The following is a 25,121-nucleotide window of genomic DNA, read 5'->3' as shown; positions in this document are numbered from 1 at the left end:
TATCGTTCGAATTTAAATCACCTCGCTCGTCATACCTATGTCCAGATCGTTTATAAAGATGTTAAAAGAACACGGGTCCAAACACTGAGCCCTGCGGCACCCCACTGGTGACACTCTTCCAGTCCGAGTATTGTCCATTTACCCCCACTCTCTGTTTCCTATGCTCCAGCCAGTTTTTAATCCACGTGAGTATTTCACCCTCGATTCCATGGCTCACAATTTTCCGAAGTAGTCGTTCATGCGGAACCTTGTCGGACGCCTTCTGAAAATCCAGATATGCAATGTCGACCAGGTCGCCCTTGTCTATCTGTCTGTCTGTTTACTCCCTCAAGGTGCAGCAAGTTCGTCAAACACGATCTGTGAATGTTCAACTGTAATCCATTCTGAGCTCTCTGGGGAGGACGGGACATAAAAAGAAAGAGAGAAATAAATACAGTTACGAAAAATATTTTTTTTCTATGGTGGGGGAGGGGGATGTTAAAAAATGATATTGTCAATTGCTTTGTCAAAAATATAAAGAATTGTAAGTTCCTCTTCTGACACTAATTCCTCTTTGATTGTATAATTGCCGGACTTGAGTCATCTCCGGCACAAAAAAAAAGACCGAGGTTGGCTGAGGATGGTCAAGTGAGAGCTGCAATAACCGATGCTTCGCTTCAAGCCCTGGAACTGGAAAGCCACTTTGCAAGGCTGCTGAACCAGGTTAGTGGGTTAATTGCGCCGCATTTCCTCTGGGTTTCATATCTGTCGGAGTGTCTGTTCATATTCACTGTGCCAGTATTTTATTTCTAAGGACACAGTGATCCCATTCTAGAATAATAAGTGCCGTGGACCTACTGACACTCAGCAGAGGGGAGGGGGAGGGGGTGCGAGAGAGTTTATGCATGAGATGGGATGAAAAGCTCAGCTCTTCTCAGTAGTAGTTCAAAGGAAATGAAATTCAGGCACTGAAAGGCATACACAGCACTGTACATTTTGACATTTAATAGATGGTCCCTGCTCAGAAGAGCTTACAATCTATGTAATGTAATGTAACCTGATTTATCTTCCAATGTTATTATGTCTATACACTCATTCTGTTAAGTCTATACCCTCAACCTGTATTCTCCAATGTCATGTACCCTCCTGGAAATGTCCAGTTCTCTTCTTATGTAATCCGCTTTGAACCGCAAGGTACAAGCGGAATAAAAATGTAATCTAACTTGGACAGACAGACATGAGATGTAGGACCCAAGGTGAGAGGAGTTAAGAGTCAAAAGCACTCTCAAAGAGGTGGGCTTTTAACTGGGCCTTGAACACTACCTCATTCAGGTAGCTTGCTCCAAGTATACGGCGCAACAAGGCAGAAGGGATGGAGTCTGGATTTGGCAAAGGAAGAGAAGGGCACGGATAGGAGGGACTTATCATCTAAGCAGAGCTTGGGGGGGGGGGTGGACGGGACATAGAGGGAGATCAGTGAAGAGGGATAGTGAGGGGCAGCTGAGTGAGTGCATTATAATTCAGTAAGAGGAGTTTGAATTGTATTCAGAAATGGATGGAATGGGAAGCCAGTGAAGTGACTTTAGGAGAGGGACACCGGGGGGGCTGCCCCCGCCCTCGCCCCCGCTCTTGCTGAACCCGTCCCGACAGCCATTCCTGGTTTTTTAGAACCTACACCCCAGCACATCCTGGGATTTCTAGCCCTGTTGCTTCCATATGCTGTGAACCATCTCCTCCCTATGTCTTCCCTTCCCCTCCATCCTTATGCACCATCTCATCCCTCTCCTATGGTCAGACATCTGTCTTACCCCTTAGCGCCTCATATGGTCTGGCATCTTTCTCTTCTCCTTCCCATAGCCTGGAATCTCTCCCCTCTCCCTTGGCCTGGCATCTCTCTCTCCTTCCCTCCCTCTTCCCGAGGTCTAACATTTCTCTCCCCTCCTTCCCTTCCATTCTGTGGTCTGGCATCTCTCTCTCTCTCCCCTTCCCATTCCATCTCTCCCTTCTTTGAGTCATCTCTCCTCCCTCCCAGTGTAACATTTCTCCCTCCCTCCTCTCCACCACTATCATGCCCAACAATTCCCCCTCTTTCTTCCTTTCCCCATATACATCATCTCTTTTTCCCTCTCACGCCACACACCTATGTCCAACAATTATCTGTTCCTTTGCCATATACGGTCTCCAAAATTGAACACAATATTCCCCTTCATTTTTGAGTCTCACAATGACACTTTTGCACTTCTTCCTATCATTGATATATCTAAAAAAAATGTCTTTGTCTCCCCGTTTTACCATGTCAGCTATTTTTTCTTCTATTTGTATCTTTGCTTTCCAGACTTGGATGGATTAATGGAATTCATGTACCAAAAAATGTAAACATTACATAAATATAGAGCCTTATATAACTTTTCGACTATACTGTACCTATCTTTAAATAGATTTCCCCCCCCCCCAAAACCAATTTAAATAATAATAAAAAAGTCACTGAATTTTTATCCACCATGATATAGTTATACTCATCAAAAAGGTAAGTTTTCAACATTTTATGAAAGAAATAGTAAGCGTCACGCTGTCTTAATTCATAAGATATTCCAGATCAAAAGCAAACAGAAATAACAGTTCCTCTAAACCAGAGTGTTCAACCTTGGCACTCATCAGGTTTTCAGGATTTCTATGACTATGCATGAGATCTATTTGCATGCGGTCTCCATTGTAGGTAAATAGATCTTATACATATTTATGGAAGTCATGCAAATAGATCTCGTGTATGTTCATTAGGAAAATCCTGAAAACCTGACTGGATTGCAGTTGGGACACTTCTGCTCTAAACTCTTGATGGTCATCAGAGGCCCCTAGTCTTGAGAGGTGATAACAAGACAGGTGCTCAGTAAACATAGTAACATAGTAGATGATGGCAGATAAAGACCCGAATGGTCCATCCAGTCTGCCCAAACTGATTCAATTAAAAAATTTTTTTTTTCTTCTTAGCTATTTCTGGGCGAGAATCCAAAGCTTTACCCGGTACTGTGCTTGGGTTCCAACTGCCGAAATCTCTGTTAAGACTTACTCCAGCCCATCTACACCCTCCCAGCCATTGAAGCCCTCCCCTGCCCATCCTCCTCCAAACGGCCATACACAGACACAGACCGTACAAGTCTGCCCAGTAACTGGCCTAGTTCAATCTTTAATATTATTTTCTGATTCTAAATCTTCTGTGTTCATCCCACGCTTCTTTGAACTCAGTCACAGTTTTACTCTCCACCACCTCTCTCGTGAGCGCATTCCAGGTATCCACCACCCTCTCCGTAAAGTAGAATTTCCTAACATTGCCCCTGAATCTACCACCCCTCAACCTCAAATTATGTCCTCTGGTTTTACCATTTTCCTTTCTCTGGAAAAGATTTTGTTCTACGTTAATACCCTTCAAGTATTTGAACGTCTGAATCATATCTCCCCTGTCTCTCCTTTCCTCTAGGTCTAGGGTATACATATTCAGGGCTTCCAGTCTCTCCTCATACGTCTTCTGGCGCAAGCCTCCTATCATTTTCGTTGCCCTCCTCTGGACCGCCTCAAGTCTTCTTACGTCTTTCGCCAGATACGGTCTCCAGAATGACCAAGATGTCATCCAGTAGAGCAGGGGTAGGGAACTCCGGTCCTCGAGAGCCGTATTCCAGTCGGGTTTTCAGGATTTCCCCAATGAATATACATTGAAAGCAGTGCATGCAAATAGATCTCATGCATATTCATTGGGGAAATCCCGCAGTAGAGGGATACAGACCCAAAAGCTTCATCACTGATCCATTTAAAGCTCGAGCATGAATCCTAATTCAGTTTTCAGTTAAACCAGCCCTGCATTTGAGCCCAAATTTGACTGTACCAAAACTCCAGGGACGACAGAAACTCACACACATTACATACTAGGATCAAAGACTAAGGGGTCCTTTTATCAAGCTGTGGAAGGGGTTTAACGCGCTAGTCGCTAACGCCTGCATTGAGCAGGCGGTAGTTTTTTTAGCCAACTGCGGGGGTTAGCAAGTGATAAAATGTCCGATGCGCTAACCTTGGTAGCGCGGCTTGGTAAAGGGACCCCTAAGGTAAGTTACGGCAGCAAAGAATCCCCGTTTCTCCCTAACATGACAATAGAACGAACCACACAGCAGGGCAATGAATTTGGTGGCCAGGCCCGCGCCCTCCTCACCAGTTATTCTTGAGGCTCTTCAGCGCACGCAACACCTGCTCTGGGGGAGTGCGCAGGTCATCCAGCCAGCGTGAGGACAGCTCCGCCTCATCCGCCTGGGACTCCGTGTCGCCTCCTGTCTCCACGGCTGCTGTTGCCGCGCTTAGATAGTTGGCGGCGAACTCAACCCGCAGCTCCAGCACGAACCAGCCGCACTTTCAATCGAGGCGTAGACGACATGCGCAAGTTGAGCCGTAGCTTGGGCCAGAGCGCCGGGTGGAAGAGGCACTTGCGCCGGCGCAAGCAGGCAGCTGAGGCCCTCAGCCAATCTGGGGCGGGCAGGAAGGAGATGTGCACAATAGCTCGCTGGGCAGAGACCAGGTGCCCACGTCTCCGCACAGAGTCATGGCCGCCCGCGTATGAAAGGTTCTGCAGTGTAGAGCTCAGCAGCCCAGCCCCGGATCGCCAACAGACTAACATCAATTATAAGACTGCCGGAGGGGGGGCGGGGCTCCTCTGCCGAGTCTGTCCCAGCAGGAACCTACCGCCTTGCCATGCGGGAGAGGGGAGTGTGCCAGCTGCTACAGAGCCAGCACAAATTTTTGGGGTGGCCACAGCCTATGTGGCCCTCCCGTTCTGACGCCTATGGCACTATAGAAATGATTAGTAGTAGTAGTAGAAGCTGTCTTAACACTCGGTGACATCACGATGCATCTGGGTCGTATCCAGAATTCTTGATGACATCATAATGCAGCTGTATAGGGTTCCCCCACCTGAGCACTGTGTATTGCACTTTCTTGACTAGATTGTAAGCTCTTGCAAGCAGGGACTGTCTCTTCTGTGTTTGGATGTACAGCGTTGGGTATGTCCAGTAGCGCTATAGAAATGATTCGGAGGAGTAGTAAACCAACCACTGCAGGGGTACCCGAGCCTTTTGCAGCAATGTTATGCAGCCAGCCTAACAGATTGTTTAACTTGTGCTGATTGCACAGGAAGTGGAAGATCCATGCAGGAAGTAAACAGCCGAGAAAGTTCCTGTTCTGAAACGTGATTTGGACAGGCACAGAAAAAAGGCAATGTACAGATGCAGATTTGATCAAATCCCCCATGACTCTATACCTATTTTGCATTGCATAGTTTTCTGGGACATGTAGTCCTACATTTCTTCATGCATGGAAACTAGTGATTTTCTATAGGGGTGTCAAACTCAGGCCAGGGTAATTAAATTTGGCCTGCGATTTGGCCCACTGTTCCTTCCTTCCCTCCCTCCATCCTCCCTTGCTCTTCCCAACTACCCTCCTATCCAGTATATCCCCCCCACACCATCCCTTGAGTCCAACTTCTCTCCCTTTCTGTTCCTTCCCTCCGTCCCATTGCCCAACATCTATCTTCCTCTCTTCTGTTGTTAGACCCGTTATTTCTTCCCTTCCCTCCACCCTCAGTCTGGCATATGCACATCTCTTTGGACCCCTCCCTTCCCTCCCTCCATGTACTTCTACACCCCCGTGTACACCCCCCCAAGTCCTGCATGTTTTCCTCCAGCTTCCTGTTCTCCTCTTCAAAGCAGCCTGCAAAGGATTGCCGTTCATCTGTAGCGAACCTAGCAGGCTGCTGTCAACCTCCGCAGCACGTTCTCTCTGCTGCGGTCCCGTTCTTCAGAGGAGGGGCGGGACCGTGGCAGAGGGAAAGTGCTGCGGAGGCCAATGGCAGCCTGCTAGGATCGCAACAGCTGACTGGCTATCCTCTACAGACTGCTTTGAAGGTGAGAATAGGAAGCTGGAGGATGCTAGAAAGAAGGGGGAAAACATACAGGCCTTCTGGGGGAAGGGGGGTTGTGTAGAAGTACATGTAGGGAGGAAGGGGGGTCCAAAGAGACATGCATATGCCAGACTAAGGGGGGGGGGAAGGGAAGAGAAGAAATAATGGGTCTGAAATCAGAGGAGAGGGAGAGAGATGGTAAACAATGGGATGGAGGAAAAAGCCTGAACTTGAGAAACATAAGTTCTCATAACCACTCAAAAAAACCCTCTATAATAAATACTAGAAATTGAAGAAGCCCCTAACTGAAGCACCTTTCCTATGACTTCCTCCCCAATCTCCATCCCCAATTCCTCAATCCACTTATGTGGATATACAAAATCAGAAACAGAGGGAAGAACTCCATCCAGTTGTTTAAACAAAACTCCCAATTTTACCCCCTCCCAAAACCAAACCCTCCTTTTTCAATGTGTTGAAATAACGAAGCAAACGAATCGGTAGACCGCACACCCGAATGGGCCAACAAATCTTCAAATGAAAGTACATTGTTGTCCTCCCCCCACAAAAGAAAATATATGTTCCATCAAGGATTCCGCCCATCTTTGTATAGGCCCCCGATGCATCCCTGGAGGAAATGCCAAATTCCCTACTATTGGAAGCGAATCCATGTGCCACACCTTCATCGAAGCAGTCCATACCGTCCGCGTATATTTCAAAATCGGGTGATCCCTGAACACGATGGAAACATTCCAAAAAGAAAATGAAGATGCAAAGGCTGAAAAAGAGAGCGTTGTGTCTCACACCACGTAGATTCTGAAGTACCTAGAAACCAATCCCAAATTATACAAATAAAGATTAGGAACCCCCATTCCCCAGACCCCCATCATACACTCCAACCTTAATTTAGGTTTCTTCCCCTTCCCAAAAAAACATTGTAAGACAGAAGCCAAAGTATCTTAAAAAATTTGGCCTGTAGATTTCGGCCCCTTATATGACACCCCTGATCTACTAGCTCAGAAGTAGGGAACACCGGTCCTCGAGAGCCGGATTTGAGTCGGGTTTTCAGGATTTCCCCAATGACTATGCATGTGATCTATTTGCATGCACTGCTTTCAATGCATATTCATTGGGTAATCCTGAAAACCCGACTGGAATATGGCTCTCAAGGACTGGAGTTCCCTACCCCTGTACTAGCTCAATTATATAGGATAAAGTATGGGGGGGAGGGTTTGAGGAATTGGAGGTTTGAAAATAAGGTCCAGACAATATGACCAATGACAAGTGCATACCAAAGTCTGAGCAGTATTCTATGGTATGCAAATAGATCTTGTGCATATTCATTGTGAAAAACCTTGAAAAGTGACAGGGTTGTGGCCCTCGAGGACCATGTTTGCCCACCCCCGATCTAGAGAAGGAGAATCGAGTGTCTAAATCAGGAATTCTCCACCCTATCCATAGGACACACCCAGTCCGTCAGGTTTGCAGGATATTCACAAGGAGATAGACTGCAGTATGATAAAGTGTGTAATGCATATTCACTGTGGATATCCTGAAAACCTGATGGGCTGCATGTATCCTCCCCGTGGGAACTCATTTTCCCATCCTGTCCCGGCAAGTTCTTTTCCTGTCCCTGCCCCATTCCTTAAAGCTCCGTCTTCATCTGCCCAAGCCTTGAACACTAAAATCCTAAGTAGCAACATTTTAGAGCTCAGATTGTGATGTCATAATTCCTAATTCCACCAACGCCTAAGCTCCGCCCTCATCTGCATGAGCCTCAAACACTTTAAAATCATAAGTAGCAACATTCTAGAGCTCAGATTGTGATGTCATAATGCCTCATTCCACCAATGCCTAAGCTCCGCCCTCATCTGCACAAGTCTCAAACACTTTAATTTCATTTTTAAAACTTTTTTATTGAATTTTTTTAAAAAAATCATACAAACAGGTCATGGAACATATACAGGTCATGGAACATATACATTCTTGAATGTACTTGATAGTTGTGGCCAAAGAGAAACTGACATGTAGAGAAAATCATAAGTGTTTGAGGCTTGTGCAGTTAAGGCAGAGCTTATAGGAATGGGACCGGGACAGTGACAGAGAGAAAACTCACGGGGACGGGATGGGGATATTGAGTTCCTGCAGGGATAGGGAAAAATTTGTCTCCATGTCATTCTCTACACTGTACCACTCTAGAACTCAAAATGTAATGAAAGTGAGCCAAGTATAGGACAATCCAGCCATTGTGACATCACCGATGAGCAAAGAGCTCTCTGGAGTAGAAAGTTGCGTGGGGACAGAAATCCCACCCATCCCCGCCAGGATCCTCTCCGTCCCCACCCATCCCCGCAAGGAATTACCTCCATCCCCTCCTGTCCCCATAAAAAGCAGCAATTACTTCTGACAGGATCATCAATTCCACAGTTTCTTTTGTGTTTGTGCTGCTGTTTTCCTTGTGGAATCTCTTTGGTGGAACCCTTTTTTTTGTTTTCTGTTCAGGTAATCAACTTATAAACCCCCTCTTTTACTAAGGCTGACATGTCCATTATATTATATGGATGAACCCTGCTTCCAAAGCCTTCCATCCCCGCGGGAGTCCCATTGGCTAGAGGGGGGTCTCCACGGGAGTCCCGTGGGCCAGAGGGGGGTTCCCGTGGGAGTCCCATGGGTTAGGGGGGGATTCCCGCGATCCCCGTTCCCATGCAGACCTCTACTCTGGAGTAGCCTGGAGGTCAGTGCAGTGGACTGCAGAGAAGGGGACCCAGACCCACATCCTATCTAACTGCTACACTTGTGGTGGAAGGTGTGAACCCACTAAAAACCTACTGTACCATCATATAGGTGACACTTGCAGGCATAAGGGCTATTGGTGTGGAGTGTAGTTCAGTAGGTATTTGGTGGATTTAGGAGGGTTCACCGTACATTATAAGGGAGTTATAGTGACATATGTACCTGGGACCTTTTATGCGATGGTCATAAGAACATAAGAACATAAGAACATAAGCGTTGCCTCTGCCGGGTCAGACCAGGGGTCCATCGTGCCCGGCAGTCCGCTCCCGCGGCGGCCCCCCAGGTCCATGACCTGAAAGTGTTCCCTACCTAACCTAAAATATCCATACCCTATTCGCTCAATGTCCTGTAAGGTAAACCTCTATCTGTACCCTGTTATTCCCTTTGCTTCCAGGAAATCATCCAGTCCCTTTTTGAACCCCAGAATTGTACTCTGTCCTATCACCTCTCCGGGAAGCGCGTTCCAGGTGTCCACCACCCTCTGAGTGAAGAAGAACCTCCTTGCATTCGTTATGAATCTGTCTCCTCTCAGTTTTTCTGAATGACCTCTTGTTTTAGTTGTCCCTGCTAGTCTAAAGAATCTGTCCCTCTCCACCTTCTCTATGCCTTTCATGATTTTATAAGTCTCTATCATGTCCCCTCTCAGTCTCCGCTTCTCCAGGGTAAAGAGCCCCAGCCTGTCCAACCGTTCGGCATATGAAAGGTTCTCCATACCCTTTATCATCCTCGTTGCCCTCCTCTGGACCCTCTCGAGTATTGCCATGTCCTTCTTGAGGTATGGCGACCAGTATTGGACGCAGTATTCCAGATGTGGGCGCACCATCGCTCGATACAGTGGCAGGATAACTTCTTTTGTTCTTTGGGTCACTGCAGTACCCCCTGAAGGGCCCCACTGCTCTGATAGGATGCCTGTGTGACCAGTCTGCTAAGAGCGCTGGTTCCTTCTACATCACAATGGCTTGTTTGGGACGTTTTTCTTTTGGACGTGCCTTTTTCAAAAATGGTTCAAAAAGATAAGACTTGCATCTGAAAAAATTGCCATTTTTGAGAAAAAACAAACCAACCAGGACAGATGTTTTGCAGTTTGAAAATGGGCATGTTTGGTACTGGATTTTTGTGCGTCTTCTGCAAAACATCCAAACTTGGATTTAGAGGTCATATTGAAAATGGCCTTCCAGGTGGGGTCTGGATGCTTAAGTAGAGTGTGGATGTAAAGTCTGATGTTGCTTGTTCAAAATCCTAGTCCTGGCTCTCTGTCCCTTAGCTACAAATAAGAGAATGTTTTCCTTTTCCCATGGCACTGGGCTTAAATTAGGCAACTGCCTAGAAACACCCGAAGAAAAGGGGGTTACACATTTTCATTCTGGATATCCTGAAAACCTGTCTTTGGGGTTCTCCAGAACAGGTTTGGGAAGTCCTGATGTACCCCCTTGGCTCTTCAATAGATTTAACCTTTCAGGGTGGTTGGTGCAGAATCTCATCACACTAATGTCCCGTCGTATCCCAGGATCATTTTTATGGAAGAGTGGGGACAGGGAAAAGAGGAAATGAGAACACAAGAATTGCTGCTGCTGGGTCAGACCAGTGGTCCTTCGTTCCCAGCAGTCTGCTCACGCGGCAGCCCTTAGGTCAAAGACCAGTGCCCTAACTGAGTCTAGCCTTACCTGTGTACGTTCTGGTTCAGCAGGAACTTGTCTAACCTTCTCTTGAATCCCTGGAGGGAGAAATGTGAATGGAATTCAGGAAAGCTTGGGACCAATGCAGAGAGGTTTTATCACTGGGGAAAAAGTGAGGAAAGGGCTGGAATTCAGTCGGGATCCACAGAGAAAGTTTTAGCACCAGTTTCTTTGTTTGTAATTTCGGTAGACAGGGCTTTATCATTATTCTTTTGTAGTCATTTGTTTTTAATCAGCTAGATTGCTTGAGAAATTCATGAGCACGGGCCAGTGACAAATCAATATATGAATGTTGATGATTCTGGTAAAACTGGACAAATAAATGAAATATATGAACGTTGATTCTGGTAAAATTTTCTCTTTCTTTTCTTCTCAAACAGACCAAGATCAAGCATAGAAGATGTCATTTAATATAGATGGCTCCGATCTTAAAGATTCATTTACTGACTACGATTACAACATCAACGCAACCCTTCCAAATTATGAGGTAGCTGCTCCCTGTGTCACTCAGAGTATTGATAAGAACTTCTTGGCGACAGTCTATGTCCTTGTCTTCTTCTTGAGCCTGGTGGGAAACTCGCTTGTGGTTCTGGTTATCTGCTACAACAAGTTCAAACGGTCTTCCACGGATGTTTATCTCTTGAATCTGGCCATCGCCGACATTCTCTTTGCCATCACATTACCTTTCTGGGCCACTTACAAGGTTTATGGGTGGATATTTGGAGCCTTCATGTGTAAAGCCATCTCTGCTCTACAAGAGATCAACTTCTACAGTGGAATTCTCTTATTGGCTTGCATTAGTGTTGACCGCTATTTTGCTATTGTCCGTGCTATGGAAACTGTCACTCAAAAGAGGCATTTGGTTAAATTTGTATGCCTGGGCATCTGGATTTCCTCCATTGTGCTCTCGGTACCCATCTTTCTCTACAAGAACGATTTCAACACTCGTGAGAACATTAAAGTTTGCCATGAAGACAGGGGATCACATGGAACAGACCGATTGAGAATCATCTTGCGATTCATCCGGCATACTATTGGGTTCTTTCTTCCGTTACTAATCATGCTGTTCTGCTATGGTTCTACCATAAAAACTCTCTGCCAAACCAAGAGCAACCAGAAGCACCGAGCCATGAAGGTCATTTTTGCTGTGGTGCTAGCCTTTCTCTGCTGTTGGCTACCGTACAACATCACAGTCGTCGTAGATTCATTGATGAGAAGCAACATTGTGAATCAGACCTGTGAGGTGAGGAGTCAAGTTGATACTGCTCTGGCTGTGACTGAGATTTTTGGTTTCATACACAGCTGTATCAACCCGATTCTGTATGCCTTTATTGGGCAGAAGTTCAGAAACAGCTTCCTCAAGATTTTAGTTACCAAAGGCGTCATCAGCAAAACTTTCTTATCACAGTATGGCCGAGGTTCTGTTACCTCCACATCTGGAAACACCTCTACAACTCTGTAGGTGCAAAGACAGACAAGTCTCTTGTGGTGAAGACCAAAGTTGCATTCTAGTGTGCTGTTTCACTAGGTGACTTGTTTGGATCTGGATGCTCTCTCCTGCTCCCGTTTCTTTCAGCTCAATCAAAACCAAACTGGAATCTGGCAGCAGGAGCCTTCATTTGTACTAGCCAGAGTCCCCCCCCCCCCCTATTATATATCTTCTTCCTCTCCCTTCCTGCCTACACATACTTTAGTAGGGTCATTGCAGTGATCACTGTGGGCCAGAGAATATGTAGCCTGGTTTAGAGACTGACATGGGGACAAATTTTTCCCCATTCCTGCAAGCTCCATCCTCATCTGCACAAGCCTCAAACACTTAATCATACTTGTTTGAGGCTTGTGTGGTTAAGGCAGAGTTTATAGGAACACGACAGGGACAGCGATATAACTCATGGGGATGGGATAGGGAAATTGAGTTCCCGCAGGGACAGGGACAAATTCTCTAGCCTGGTTCCCTTCTCAGCCTAACAAACCAGCCCCTAATTGAGCCATCATTCAAGGTATCACTTTACGTAATGGCAAGTTCCTCCACTGATCTGAAACACGGAAGTCCCACCTCGGGAACTGAAGCGGGGACTTTCTACCCAGAAGTAAAGAGCATACGAAAGGCGATTCTATAACTGAGCACATGCAAGACATGTGTAAGTGCAGATAGGAGTGTCACTTATACATGGGTGCACTTCACACTGATCAAATCCAGTCTTCAAGGACCACAACCCGGCCTGATTTTCAGGATTTTCCATAATGAATATGTATGAGATCCATTTGCATGCAATGGAAGCAGTGAATGCAAATGGATCTCGTACAAATTTGTTGTGGACCTCTAGGACTGGATTTGAAGACCCCTGGCATGTGTTATAGACAGAGGCATAGTAAGGGGGTGTGTTTGTGTGGGGTGGTCTACCCTAGGCATGGTCTTTGTAAGGGGCCCAGACACCCATCTTCCTCTCTGCCCCCCACCCGCTCCTTCCTGACCCCTCCGGCCGTGCCCGTGTGCCCCTTCCCTCGTACCTCTAATTTTTCCCTGCGCGAGTATCTCTCTGACATCACTTCTGGGCCCTGTGCCTAGGAAATGATGCCATAGGGATAGCTGACACGACGCGAGCAGGAAGTTCGTAATGCTGCTCACGCAGGGAAAATTTAAAAGGTGCGGGGGAAGGGCAGGGGGATTGTGTGCGGCAGGGGGGATCAGGAAGGAGTGGGAGGGGGAAGAAAAGAAGGCAGGGGAGGGATGCCCCCCGCCCCCGGTTACAACTCACCCTTGCTAGGCCACTGGTTACAGGGGCTCTTTTACCAAACTACAGTAAAAAATAGCCTTAGCACATGGTTCGTGGGTCATTCCTGTGGACTAAGGCCTTATTCCAGCTCCTGTATTAGTAGCCATGCGCTAATTATAAGAAGGAAGGAACCCTGCAGATCAGCAGCAGCAATGCAATAGTGGGCAATTAAGTGCTTTTCAAGTGCCTTTATTCAAACACGTAGGAAACATTAAAAGAGAACTCAGGACTTGATGATGGAAATGTGGTCGATTAGGTCTGCCACAAAATCTCTCTAAAACAGTGGTTCCCAACCCTGTCCTGGGGGACCACCAGCCAGTTGGGTTTTCAAGATATCCCTACTGAAAAGTTCTTGACGCTTCTTTTATTCAACAAATCTTTTAAAGTACAAAATCCACACTTGTAATAGAAGGACCCAACACGGGCCGTGTTTCGGCAAAACACGCCTTCCTCAGGGATCCTATGGTGAAAATTTGAGGTAAATGAGAGATTGATGTGGTAATAAAGAAAGAGAAGAGAAATAGTGCCAAGTGGCGCATTAAGAATGCTGGTGACTGGGGCGCAGTGACTTTACGTGTGAGTAAATAAAAAGCTACATATGCATATGTAAAGGATGCTAGGCGTGTACACATTAGAGACCATGTGATATGGACCATGGAATGACCAAATGAGATGTGGAGGTGACAGAATATCCCTAATGAATATGCATGAGAGAAATTTGCATATCTGTCACTTTCTTTATATGCAAAACTCTCTCGTGCATATTCATTAGGGATATTCTGAAAACCCGACTGGGAACCACAGCTGTAGAAGATGACAAATATTTACAAAACTCATGTACAGTATTAGACTACTGGGAAATGCCAGGAAATTCGGTCAGGTTACTCCTTTGTACAAAAAGTATCATTGGCTGCTTAGCTGACGAGGCTCTTTGGGATCAGGAACCGGCTTTCTTGAGCAGATGGACGATTCTATATAAACCTTCCAGATGTCTAAGATCCCTTCAGGACTTTCGATTAGCATCGCCTCATTTCAACATGGCCCATCGGCCTTTTTCTGACTTGTAATTCTTTGGAATAATCTCCCCCCCCTCCCCAAATTAGGTCAGAAATGAACTATAAAAAATCCAAAATTTTGTTGAAAACACATTCCCCTCCCCCTTTTACAAAATCGCATAAGAGGTTTCTAGCGTCAGCCGGCGCCTTGAATGCTCTGACCGTCGGAGCAGCGCAGAGCAACGCTAAGAACCTCTTGCGCGGTTATGGGGGATTATTTTAGGCAGGCCTTAGAGGATGAAACATGATTTTTTAATAAGTGTGGTTAAATATGAAGTAGGTATAGTGATTTTCTCTTAGGTTGAATGTATTTGTGGGTGTCTCTTTTTATGTAATTCTTATAAGAATGCGTGGGTTAAGCTTTCCTGTCTAATTATTGGAGTTCTTTTCAACCACATATAAATTTTTTTTTTTTTTTAAATTGTAAACTGCCCTGATCCAATGAGGCTGGGAGGCATATCAAGCTTTTGAAATAAACATAAAACGGGTCGTGTTTCGGTGTGTCGCCTGCATCAGGGGACCGGTCTCTCAAGGGACAAAGCAAAACACAGTTCCTCTGAGCAAACTAAGACTGTTTTAAGATAGTTACAATAACAGGCCGAAGCCAGAAAAGTAACATTGCCAGGCGAAGCATCACAACCCAAGAACTGTCCTGGCATTTGTTTTCTCTGAACTCTTATCACTGAGTTTGATTTTTTTTGTGTTTTATTCTTCTGTTATTTTAATCACTCGACACAGAAACAGATAACGACCACAATCTTCGTCCAGTCCACCTGTGTCCATCTCCCATCCCACCCACTCCAGAGTTTTTCTCATCCCTGCAAAGTCCACACTGACCTTTCACCCCAGGCCACAGCATCAAGTTTTAAAGGAGGCGGACGTTTTCACTGTGAAAGTTGCCTCATGCAAAAAGAAACTGCGGATTCTTGAACAGGAATTTTTTTGCATGGAAAATTAAGACCTGTGGATTTGAAAGCGCGATCTATTTGTATTGATTTCCATCCCCCCGCCCGTCTGATGTAAACCCACTTCCCAGACATGCCTCTCCTAATGTTAAATGTGCCAGGCATCGAGGAACACTGGAGAAAGGCAAGGGACAGCTCATTTGGGGTCTTCTCAGAGGACATTCCAGGCATCCCTCCATCTTTCTGCGAATAAGTATACCCTGATGTCACTCTAGGTCCCATTTTCACATAATATTGCATTCATTAATATGCTTGTGTTCGGTAGTAAACCAGACCCTCCATTTGCACCTGAAGCAATGAAGGGTTACGTGATTTGCCTACAGAGTATCTTATGGAATCTTTCATTATTACAAACCCCAAACATTCTAGGAAATCTCATTCATTATTCTTGTTTCCTTCTGCAAAGGGATGTAAATATAAGAAATTCCAGGAGCGTCTATTGTCCTTTCAGGCTGCTTCATGGACTAGGGATTTGACTCACATATTCACACTTTCTAATTCGTATCAGCAGTTTCGACGTGATCTAAAGACGCATCTTTAGAAGTTAGACACTGGTTGTTAATTCATTTGTATTGTTAATTTCTGTGAACTGCATAGACCTTAACAGTATTTGCGGTATGCAAGTGAGTTTTTTTTAATGTTATGTTTATGAGATTTCAACCTTGGTTTTCCCGGTTCTCAGTCTTCTGTTCAAACCAAGTTTTTTTTTTCAAGTTTATTAGGATTTTATATACCGCCTATCAAGGTTATCTAAGCGGTTTTTACAATCAGGTACTCAAGCATTTTCCCTCCCATGAGTCTATTCCTCTTGCTGTAGGGAAGGAAGCATGAGAGCAAGTGATTGTCCAGAGCTAAATCAGTGTTATGCAAGAGACCACAGACATGGCCTTTGGTTTCCTGTGGCAGATCAAAAAAAGAGAAACATTCTGTGGTACATTAGCTTACATTTGTATATAATTGCATAATATATAAATCTATATTTGCATAGTTACTTTAAAACCAATAAATGTCATACTAATTATTATTTTCTGAATAATTCCTTTGTTCTTGTTTGAGGGAAAGGACCCTAGTGATCAGTTCTGGGAAGGGAGGTGGGTGACAGAGAATAAGGGCAGAATATGTGGGGGATAGAGGAGGGCATCTCAGAGAGAGGACAGGAAGAGGAGGAGAGGGAAGAGGGATTCTGGATGGGGCAACCCTAGGAAGGAAGAAGGGCTCATTCTCTCACATCCCATTTTCCCGAATATTGATCCACTTGTTCTTAACCCTCTCCCTCCCTCCCTCACACTAACCCCCCCCAATATATTCCACACCTCCAGTGATCTATTCACTCACTCTCACACACTGCTGACTCGCTCTGATTCCCACTGTCAATCCAGTCCCTTAGCATGGCCAACCCAAATATATCTGATGTTCTAGGTCAGAGGTGGATAAGAATAGTCCTTGAGGGCCACAATCCAGTTGAGACACCAAGATTTCCACAATGAATGTACATGAGACCCGCACGTGTAAATCAATCTCATGCATATTCATTGTGGAAATCTTGAAAGCCTGACATGGTCGTGGCCCTCAAGGGCTATGGCTACCCACCCCTGCTGTAGATAGAACCGTCATGCACCCTCTCCTTTGCAGCATCTCAAGGCTCTTCTCCTTCATGTCCCCTCTGCTGTGTAGAGAATATCATTGATCATCAATCCCTTTTCATGTCAAATGTAAGATTTTGATTTTGGCCCATTTGGTTTTCTATTGGGGGGGGGGGGGTGAGGGGGAGGTGACCAAAGGATACCATAAGATGAGCAATAAGGGGTTTGCCTTGCACTGGTTCATGAAAAGCAGTAATAGCACTGAGATGGACTCTAATGGATGTAGACTCAAGACCAGAGTCCGACAGAGAAAGGAGATAATCCAATACTAGTTCCACTGCCAAGGAAGTTGGACCATGATGATGAAGTAAACACCAGGAAGAAAACCGAGTCCACTTCTGTTCATAACATTGCTGTGTGGCCGGTTTCCTGGAAGCATCAATGATGTGACGAATAGGCTGAGAGAGGAGCAATTGAGTAGAGCTCAGCCTTAGAGAAACCAAGCTGTCAGGTGTAGCGACTGCAGGTTGGGATATAGAAGGGATTGCTATTTCTGAGTAAGAAGAGTAGGAAACACTGGAAGTAGTATGGGTTCCCTGGATTCTATCTGATTTCCTGGTACCTTATTCATCTTGTAGAACTCTTTGATTTTAGACTCACTTTTCCATTCCCCCTTTAACTAAGGCACAATTGGATTGTATATGGGTCTGCATTTTATTATCTGGCCCCAGCATTGTGGAATAAAAACATAAGAATTGCTGCTGCTGGGTCAAACCAATGGTCCATTGTGCCCAGCAGTCCGCTCACGTGGCGGCCCCCAGGTCAAAGACCAGTGCTCTCAATGAGTCCAGCCTCACCTGCGTACGTTCCATAGGAATAGCCTTACTGGGTCAGACCAATTGTCCACCAAGCCCAGTAGCCCGTTCTCACGGTGGTCAATCCAGGTCACTAGTACCTGGCCAAAACTCAAAGTGTAGCGACATTCCATGCTACCGATCCAGGGCAAGCAGTTGCTCCCCCAATGTCTTTCTCATTAAGACTATGGACTATGGATTTGTTGCCTCAATAGCTTTGCTCTGAAATGAACTTTAAGAGATTTACGGTAAGCTGTATTCAGGGTTTGGACATCTGAAACTCATTTAGACTCCATATTGCATGGACATCCAAACCCCAGTCTTACAAAGGTAGGATATGGATGTCAAACACTGCAGTACATTCAACGGCAAGGGACACGGTCTAGGTGAGCTCAGAATGGGTTACAAGGTTGACATACATTATGGATAGATGAATGGGTTAAATTTACATCTGTACAGGATAGATTAATCTTCTTAGGTGGGAGAAGGTCCAAAATATGGACATCTGACTCTGATCACAGAAGGGAAAAGGACGTCTATTTCTAAAAAGATGGACCTCGGTATTTAGACCTGGTATTTGTCACGTAACAGAAAAGTGTTCTGATTGAGTAGTTGCCCATCGGAGGGATTAGGGTCTGCTGTTCTTCTCCCTCTTCCCTGAATGTGAAACTGGCTCTATGACAGCTTAGGGATTACAGATGTTCTTAACAGGTGAGGAGTGGCTTAGTAGTAGAGCTGCTGCCTCTGCACCCTGAGGTGGTGGGATCAAATCCCAGTGCTGCTCCTTGTGACTTAATCCTTCATTGTCCCAGGTATAAAATAAGCAACTTATATAGGTAAACTACTTTGAAAATGTAACCAAAAAAGGCAGTATACAAGTCCCATTCTCTCCCCCCTTAACAGAGCAGTAGCAAGTCTGAGGAATAGTCTAGGGGTTAATATACTAGACTAAGGGACCCAGATTCTAATTTAGTTCTTTTATAAAAATTCTGAAAAGGGCGTTGACCTATTTACACTTATAACTTATCTTTAAGCAGGTCTCAGATTTCCCCCCATTTACTCCCAGTTTTATGGTGAGTGGCTGTGAGGTGTTCGACCTAAAATATATCGCTGCTTATTAAACAATTTGCATATTGAAGGAAGCCCTGGCTCCTTGCAAGCCGCCTCCAAGACCAATCTCCCCTAAAATTCTAACAAGTCCTGTCTTGGGAAATCCTACGCTAAGGGCTCCTTTTACGAAGCCGCGTTAGTGGTTTAACGTGCGTAATAAACTGCCGGCTGTGCTAGCTGCTACCGCCTCCTCTTGAGCAGGCGGTAGATTTTCAGTTAGCACGGTGGTTAGCGCATGATTAAAAGTCGCGCGCGCTAAAGCAGCTAACGCGGCTTCGTAAAAGGAGGAGAAGTTAATTTGATGTGCTGTCCTTTAAGTCCCCTAGGGGCACCCCAAGTGGCATGAAATAAATGATGAAAAGAAATGTCTTCTGCTGTCTCCCGGGTCCCCCCGTCGTCCATTTCGTACTACACAACCAGAAACCGTAACATATTTACATACCCAAGGATCACCGGCTGCAAATACAAGTCCTTTTTGGACAGGTCCTTCATGTTCCAAGCAAGCAAACAGCAGACCTGGCTTGGTAATTTCATCAATGGAGCCAGGCTGACCTACGGTGCCATTCGGAGAGCAATTAAAACCGTACTGTTTGACAGATTCATCTCCTAAACAGAAGCCTCGAGAGGGTTCAGAGGAGAGCGACACGTCTGATAAAAGGGATGGAAAACCTGTCAAATGCTGAGAGATTGGAGAAACTGGGTCTCTTGTCCCTGGAGAAGAGGAGACTTAGAAGGGATATGATGGAGACTTACAAGATCATGAAGGGCATAGAGAGAGTAGAGAGGGACAGAAAGAGAGAAAGATACAGAGAGAGAGAAAGGGAGAGAGACAGAAATAGAGAGAGAGAGAGAGAAAGAGAGAGAAAGATTGGCGGAACTGGGACTCTTTTCCCTGGAGAAGAGGAGACTTAGAAGGGATATGATAGAGACTTACAAGATCATCAAGGGCATAGAGAGAGTAGAGAGGGACAGAAAGAGAGAGAGAAAGGGAGACAGAGAGAAATAGAGAGAGAGATAGAAAGACAGATAGAGAGAAAGGGAGAGAGACAGAAATAGAGAGAGAGAGAGAGAGAGAGAGAAAGACAGAGAAAGATTGGAGGAACTGGGACTCTTTTCCCTGGAGAAGAGGAGACTTAGAGGGGATATGATAGAGACTTACAAGATCATGAAGGGCATAGAGAGAGTAGAGAGGGACAGAAAGAGAGAGAGAGATACAGAGAGAGAGAAAGGGAGAGAGACAGAAATAGAGAGAGAGAGAGAGAGAGAAAGGGAGAGAGAGAAAGATTGGAGGAACTGGGACTCTTTTCCCTGGAAAAGAGGAGACTTAGAGGGGATATGATAGAGACATACAAGATCATGAAGGGCACAGAAAGAGAGAGAGATACAGAGAGAGAGAAAGGGAGAGAGACAGAAATAGAGAGAGAGAGAGAGAAAGATTGGAGGAACTGGGACTCTTTTTCCTGGAGAAGAGGAGACTTAGAGGGGATATGATAGAGACATACAAGATCATGAAGGGCACAGAGAGAGTAGAGAGGGACAGAAAGAGAGAGAGATACAGAGAGAGAGAAAGGGAGAGAGACAGAAATAGAGAGAGAGAGAGAGAAAGGGAGAGAGAGAAAGAGAGATTAAGATTGGAGGAACTGGGACTCTTTTCCCTGGAGAAGAGGAGAATTAGAGGGGATATGATAGAGACTTACAAGATCATCAAGGGCATAGAGAGAGTAGAGAGGGACAGAAAGAGAGAGAGAAAGGGAGACAGAGAGAAATAGAGAGAGAGATAGGAAGACAGAGAGAGAGAAAGGGAGAGAGACAGAAATAGAGAGAGAGAGAGAAAGATTGGAGGAACTGGGACTCTTTTCCCTGGAGAAGAGGAGACTTAGAGGGGATATGATAGAGACTTATAAGATCATGAGGGGCATAGAGAGAGTAGAGAGGGACAGAAAGAGAGAGAGATACAGAGAAAGGGAGAGAGACAGAAATAGAGAGAGAGAGAGAAAGGGAGAGAGAGAAAGATTGGAGGAACTGGGACTCTTTTCCCTGGAGAAGAGGAGACTTAGAGGGGATATGATAGAGACATACAAGATCATGAAGGGCATAGAGAGAGTAGAGAGGGACAGAAAGAGAGAGAGATACAGAGAGAGAGAAAGGGAGAGAGACAGAAATAGAGAGAGAGAGAGAGAGAGAGAGAAAGGGAGAGAGAGAAAGAGAGATTAAGATTGGAGGAACTGGGACTCTTTTCCCTGGAGAAGAGGAGAATTAGAGGGGATATGATAGAGACTTACAAGATCATCAAGGGCATAGAGAGAGTAGAGAGGGACAGAAAGAGAGAGAGAAAGGGAGACAGAGAGAAATAGAGAGAGAGATAGAAAGACAGAGAGAGAGAAAGGGAGAGAGACAGAAATAGAGAGAGAGAGAGAGAGAAAGATTGGAGGAACTGGGACTCTTTTCCCTGGAGAAGAGGAGACTTAGAGGGGATATGATAGAGACTTACAAGATCATGAAGGGCATAGAGAGAGTAGAGAGGGACAGAAAGAGAGACAGATACAGAGATAGAGAAAGGGAGAGAGACAGAAATAGAGAGAGAGAGAGAAAGGGAGAGAGAGAAAGAGAGAGAAAGATTGGAGGAACTGGGACTCTTTTCCCTGGGGAAGAGGAGACTTAGAGGGGATATGATAGAGACATACAAGATCATGAAGGGCATAGAGAGAGTAGAGAGGGACAGAAAGAGAGAGAAATACAGAGAGAGATAGAAAGGGAGAGAGACAGAAATAGAGAGAGGGAGAGATGGAAAGAGAGAGAGAAAGATTGGAGAAACTGGGTCTTTTTTCCCTGGAGAAGAGGAGACTTAGAGGGGATATGATAGAGACCTACAAGATTATGAAGGGCATAGAGAGAGTAGAGAGGGACAGATTCTTCAAACTTTTGAAAAATAAAAGAACAAAGAGGGCACTTGGAAAAGTTGAAAGGGGACAGATTCAAAACAAATGCTAGGAAGTTCTTTTTTACCCAATGTGTGGTGGACACCTGGAATGCGCTTCCAGAGAGCGTAATAGGGCAGAGCACGGTACTGGGGTTTAAGAAAGGATTGGACAATTTCCTGCTGGAAAAGGTGATAGAGGGGTATAGATAGAGGATTACTGCACAGGTCCTGGACTTGTTGGGCCGCCGCGTGAGCAGACTGCTGGGCACGATGGACCTCAGGTCTGACCCAGCAGAGGCATTGCTTATGTTCTTATGTACTTACAAAGCTTTATTTTCCCTCTGTCTATTTCTGGTGTAATATGTTGCCCCCTCATTTTCCACATTCTGCAACTCGATTGTCCAGCTTCTATTCCTGGGTTTCATACATGAGATCCATATTTCTTACTTAAGTTTCATATTTTCCTTTTATCTATTTCTTGTGTAATAAGTTGTATCCTCACTTCTTGCATTCTGTAATTCGCTGATTGTCCAGCCCTCTTCGTTGTGAACCGCCTAGAAGTCATCTGCCTATGGCGGTACAGAAGAATAAAGTTATTATTATTATTACATTTTGTCACTATGGCTACATGGGACCTGGAGGGAGCAGGAAGAAACGGGCAACTCAGAGAGCAAAATAATTGAGAAATCTCTTGCGCCACAGCTCACCCTAGCCGCTTGCTTCAGACATTGTGTGCCACATCTTGAGCAAACCCTGAAACTTCACTGCCAGGAAGGAGACTGGGAGGTGAGGGTTTTGCAGACTCACGCACATGAATGGGGAAACACTCACACAGGCTGCAAGAATGACACTTATTCAGACGAAGTGCGTACTACACCGATCACAATGAAGAGGCGTTGATTTACCAAAGGAGTGCACACTGCACTAATAACAGCGAGAGGTTCTGACTTATCGAAACAGTGTACACTGCACTAATAACACTGTGAAGGGATGATTTAGGAAATATGTCCTGCAATACTAATAAGCTTTGAAATGTAATTCCCTGGAAACCTCCAGATACCTCTTAAGAACATAAGAAGTTGCCTCCACTGGGTCAGACCAGAAGTCTGCTCCCGCGGTGGCCCACCAGGTCCTTTGACATGTGAAGTGATTTGACCATTTTTATATCCTACCTCTGCTTCTATCTGTACCCCTCAATCCCTTTAGGAACCTATCCAATCCTTTCTTGAACCCCTGTACTGTGGTCTGGCCTATCACAACCTCCGGAAGCGCGTTCCATGTGTCCACCACCCTCTGGGTAAAAAAGAACTTCCTAGCGTTTGTTCTAAACCTGTCCCCTTTCAGTTTCTCCGAGTGATCCCTTGTACTTGTGGTTCCCCACAGTCTGAAGAATCTGTCCCTGTCTACCTTCTCTATGCCCTTCAGGATTTTGAAGGTTTCTATCATGTCTCCTCTAAGTCTCCGCTTTTCCAGGGAGAACAGCCCCAGCATTTTTAACCTGTCAGCGTATGAAAAGTTTTCCATACCCTTTATTAGCTTAGTCGCTCTTCTCTGAACTCCCTCAAGTACTGCCATGTCTTTCTTATTGCAATCTGCCTGGAACTGAAAGGTTACGGTGGAATAGAAGTCAATGAATGTGATGTAACAATTTACCAAAGTGGTGCCCACTGCAATGGTAACAAGAAGAGAGAGTGGCAGAGAAGCGCAGGTGTAAGAAAGCTGCAGGAAGAATTGGTATGTGGCACCACTGAGCCTTTTAAGTCATTCAGTCAGCCTCCGAGCAGATAACGGAATGCTAAAAGCTGTGCATGTCCCAGACGCTGTTTTTTTTCCAGCAACTGCCCTGGGGATGAGTAGAAGAGAGTGTGACAGCCCTCAAATGCAGAACATGGATGGAGTTTCACGTACAGGAATACCACTGATGTGACATGGGATAAGCTGAAGTCAAACCCGCTACAGCAAGAGAATCTCTTCTAGGTGAGGCTTTAGAGCAGGGGTGTCAAAGTCCCTCTTCGAAGGCCGCAATCCAGTCGGATTTTCTGGATTTCCCCAATGAATATGCATGAGATCTATTTGCATGCACTGCTTTCATTATATGCTAATAGATCTCATGCATATTCATTGGGGAAATCCTGAAAACCCGACTGGATTGCGGCCCTCGAGGAGGGACTTTGACACCCCTGTCCTATGCCCTCTCATTCTGGAGTTTTCTTTCATTTGAAAAAGGCTCACCTCCTATACATTAATGCCACGGAAATATTTAAAAGAAATATCAAAATCCCTCTTTCCCACCTTTCTTCTAGATCAGGAGTGGGCAACTCTGGTCCTCGAGAGCCGGAATCCAGTCGGGTACTCAGGATTTCCCCAATGAATATGCATGAGATCTATTTGCATGCACTGCTTTCAATGCATATTCATTGGGAAAATCCTGAAAACCCGACTGGATTGCGGCCCTCGAGGAGGGACTTTAACACCCCTGCTTTAGAGGCAAAAGAATGATTCCATTAAATGCCACTGGAACAATATTCAAAAGCATTTGTGCAGATAGGAGTAGCTAGGGCCCTGGCTATCTTGACAGACCACCACACCACTATCCAGATCGTACCATAGTGGTCTAGGGGAGGAGGCCAAAGTTATCCCAGGTAGTGGAAATTCTAGAAAGCTTAGCAAAAATGGCTGTTCTGTTTAGATCCGGAGAGAAGCAAAATATCACTGCTACTGGGTACCTCCATTTAGACAGGGGAGATATGATTCAGATGTTCAAATACTTGATAGATATTAACGTAGAATAAAATCTATTCCAGAGAAAGGAAAATGATAAAACCAGAGTACATAATTTGAGGTTGAGAGGTGGAAGATTCACGAGTAATGTTAGGAAATTCTTCTTTACGGAGAGGGTGGTTGATGCGTGAAATGTGCTCCCGAGGGAGGTGGTGGAGAAGAAAATGGTGACAGAGTTCAAACAAGCGTGGGATGAACACAGAGGATCTCGAATCAGAAAATAATGGGTCTACATTGAAGGAACTAAGGCCAGTTTTGAGCAGGCTTGCACGGTCTGAGTCCCGTATATGGACATTCAGTTTTGGGATGGGCTGGGGAGGGCTTTGATGGCTGGGATGGTTCAGATGGGCTGGAGTGAGCTTTGATGGAGACGCCAGTAGATGGAACTACTGGGCAGGGCTCTGGGTTTCTGGCCCAGAAATGTCTAAGAAAAAAGGACCATTTAAAACTAAATTAATTTATGGAGCATGTATGGTTGGGTAGACAGGATGGACCATTTGGGTCTTTATCTGCCGTCATTTACTATGTTACGAGATACCCTAAGGCTGTGTAGTAACAGCAGCCATAAATCTGGCGTAACTTTGGCAGTGACACACATGGAGGGACATTTTTTGAAAGAACATCCAAGTCAGAATTGGGACATCTGCCTCATAATTAAAAAAAAAACCCCAAAAACCCATCCATCTCACAGTCATT

At 45.3% G+C, this 25,121-nt stretch overlaps 2 protein-coding genes across 2 annotated transcripts in view; one reads left to right on the top strand and one right to left on the bottom strand.

Annotated features, from left to right (window-relative positions):
* The first annotated feature begins 589 nt into the window (after positions 1 to 589).
* CXCR2 (C-X-C motif chemokine receptor 2) lies at positions 590 to 16,201 on the top strand. Its single transcript, XM_033946801.1, has 2 exons — positions 590 to 702; positions 10,761 to 16,201. The coding sequence occupies exon 2, from the start codon at positions 10,781 to 10,783 to the stop codon at positions 11,840 to 11,842; it is 1,062 nt and encodes a 353-aa protein (XP_033802692.1). The 5' UTR covers positions 590 to 702; positions 10,761 to 10,780; the 3' UTR covers positions 11,843 to 16,201.
* RUFY4 (RUN and FYVE domain containing 4) overlaps positions 13,450 to 25,121 on the bottom strand; it is a 111,229-nt gene continuing 99,557 nt past the window's right edge. The window contains exon 12 of the mRNA XM_033946799.1: positions 13,450 to 13,617. Within this exon, the coding sequence (XP_033802690.1) occupies positions 13,485 to 13,617 (133 nt within the window). The 3' untranslated portion in view covers positions 13,450 to 13,484. The remainder of the gene's footprint in view (positions 13,618 to 25,121) is intronic.

This window comes from Geotrypetes seraphini, chromosome 5 (genome assembly GCF_902459505.1).
Source record: "Geotrypetes seraphini chromosome 5, aGeoSer1.1, whole genome shotgun sequence".
NCBI classification, from domain to species: domain Eukaryota; kingdom Metazoa; phylum Chordata; class Amphibia; order Gymnophiona; family Dermophiidae; genus Geotrypetes; species Geotrypetes seraphini.
The sequence above is the reverse complement of the archived record's forward strand: the minus strand, read 5'-3'. Positions and strand labels throughout refer to the sequence as shown.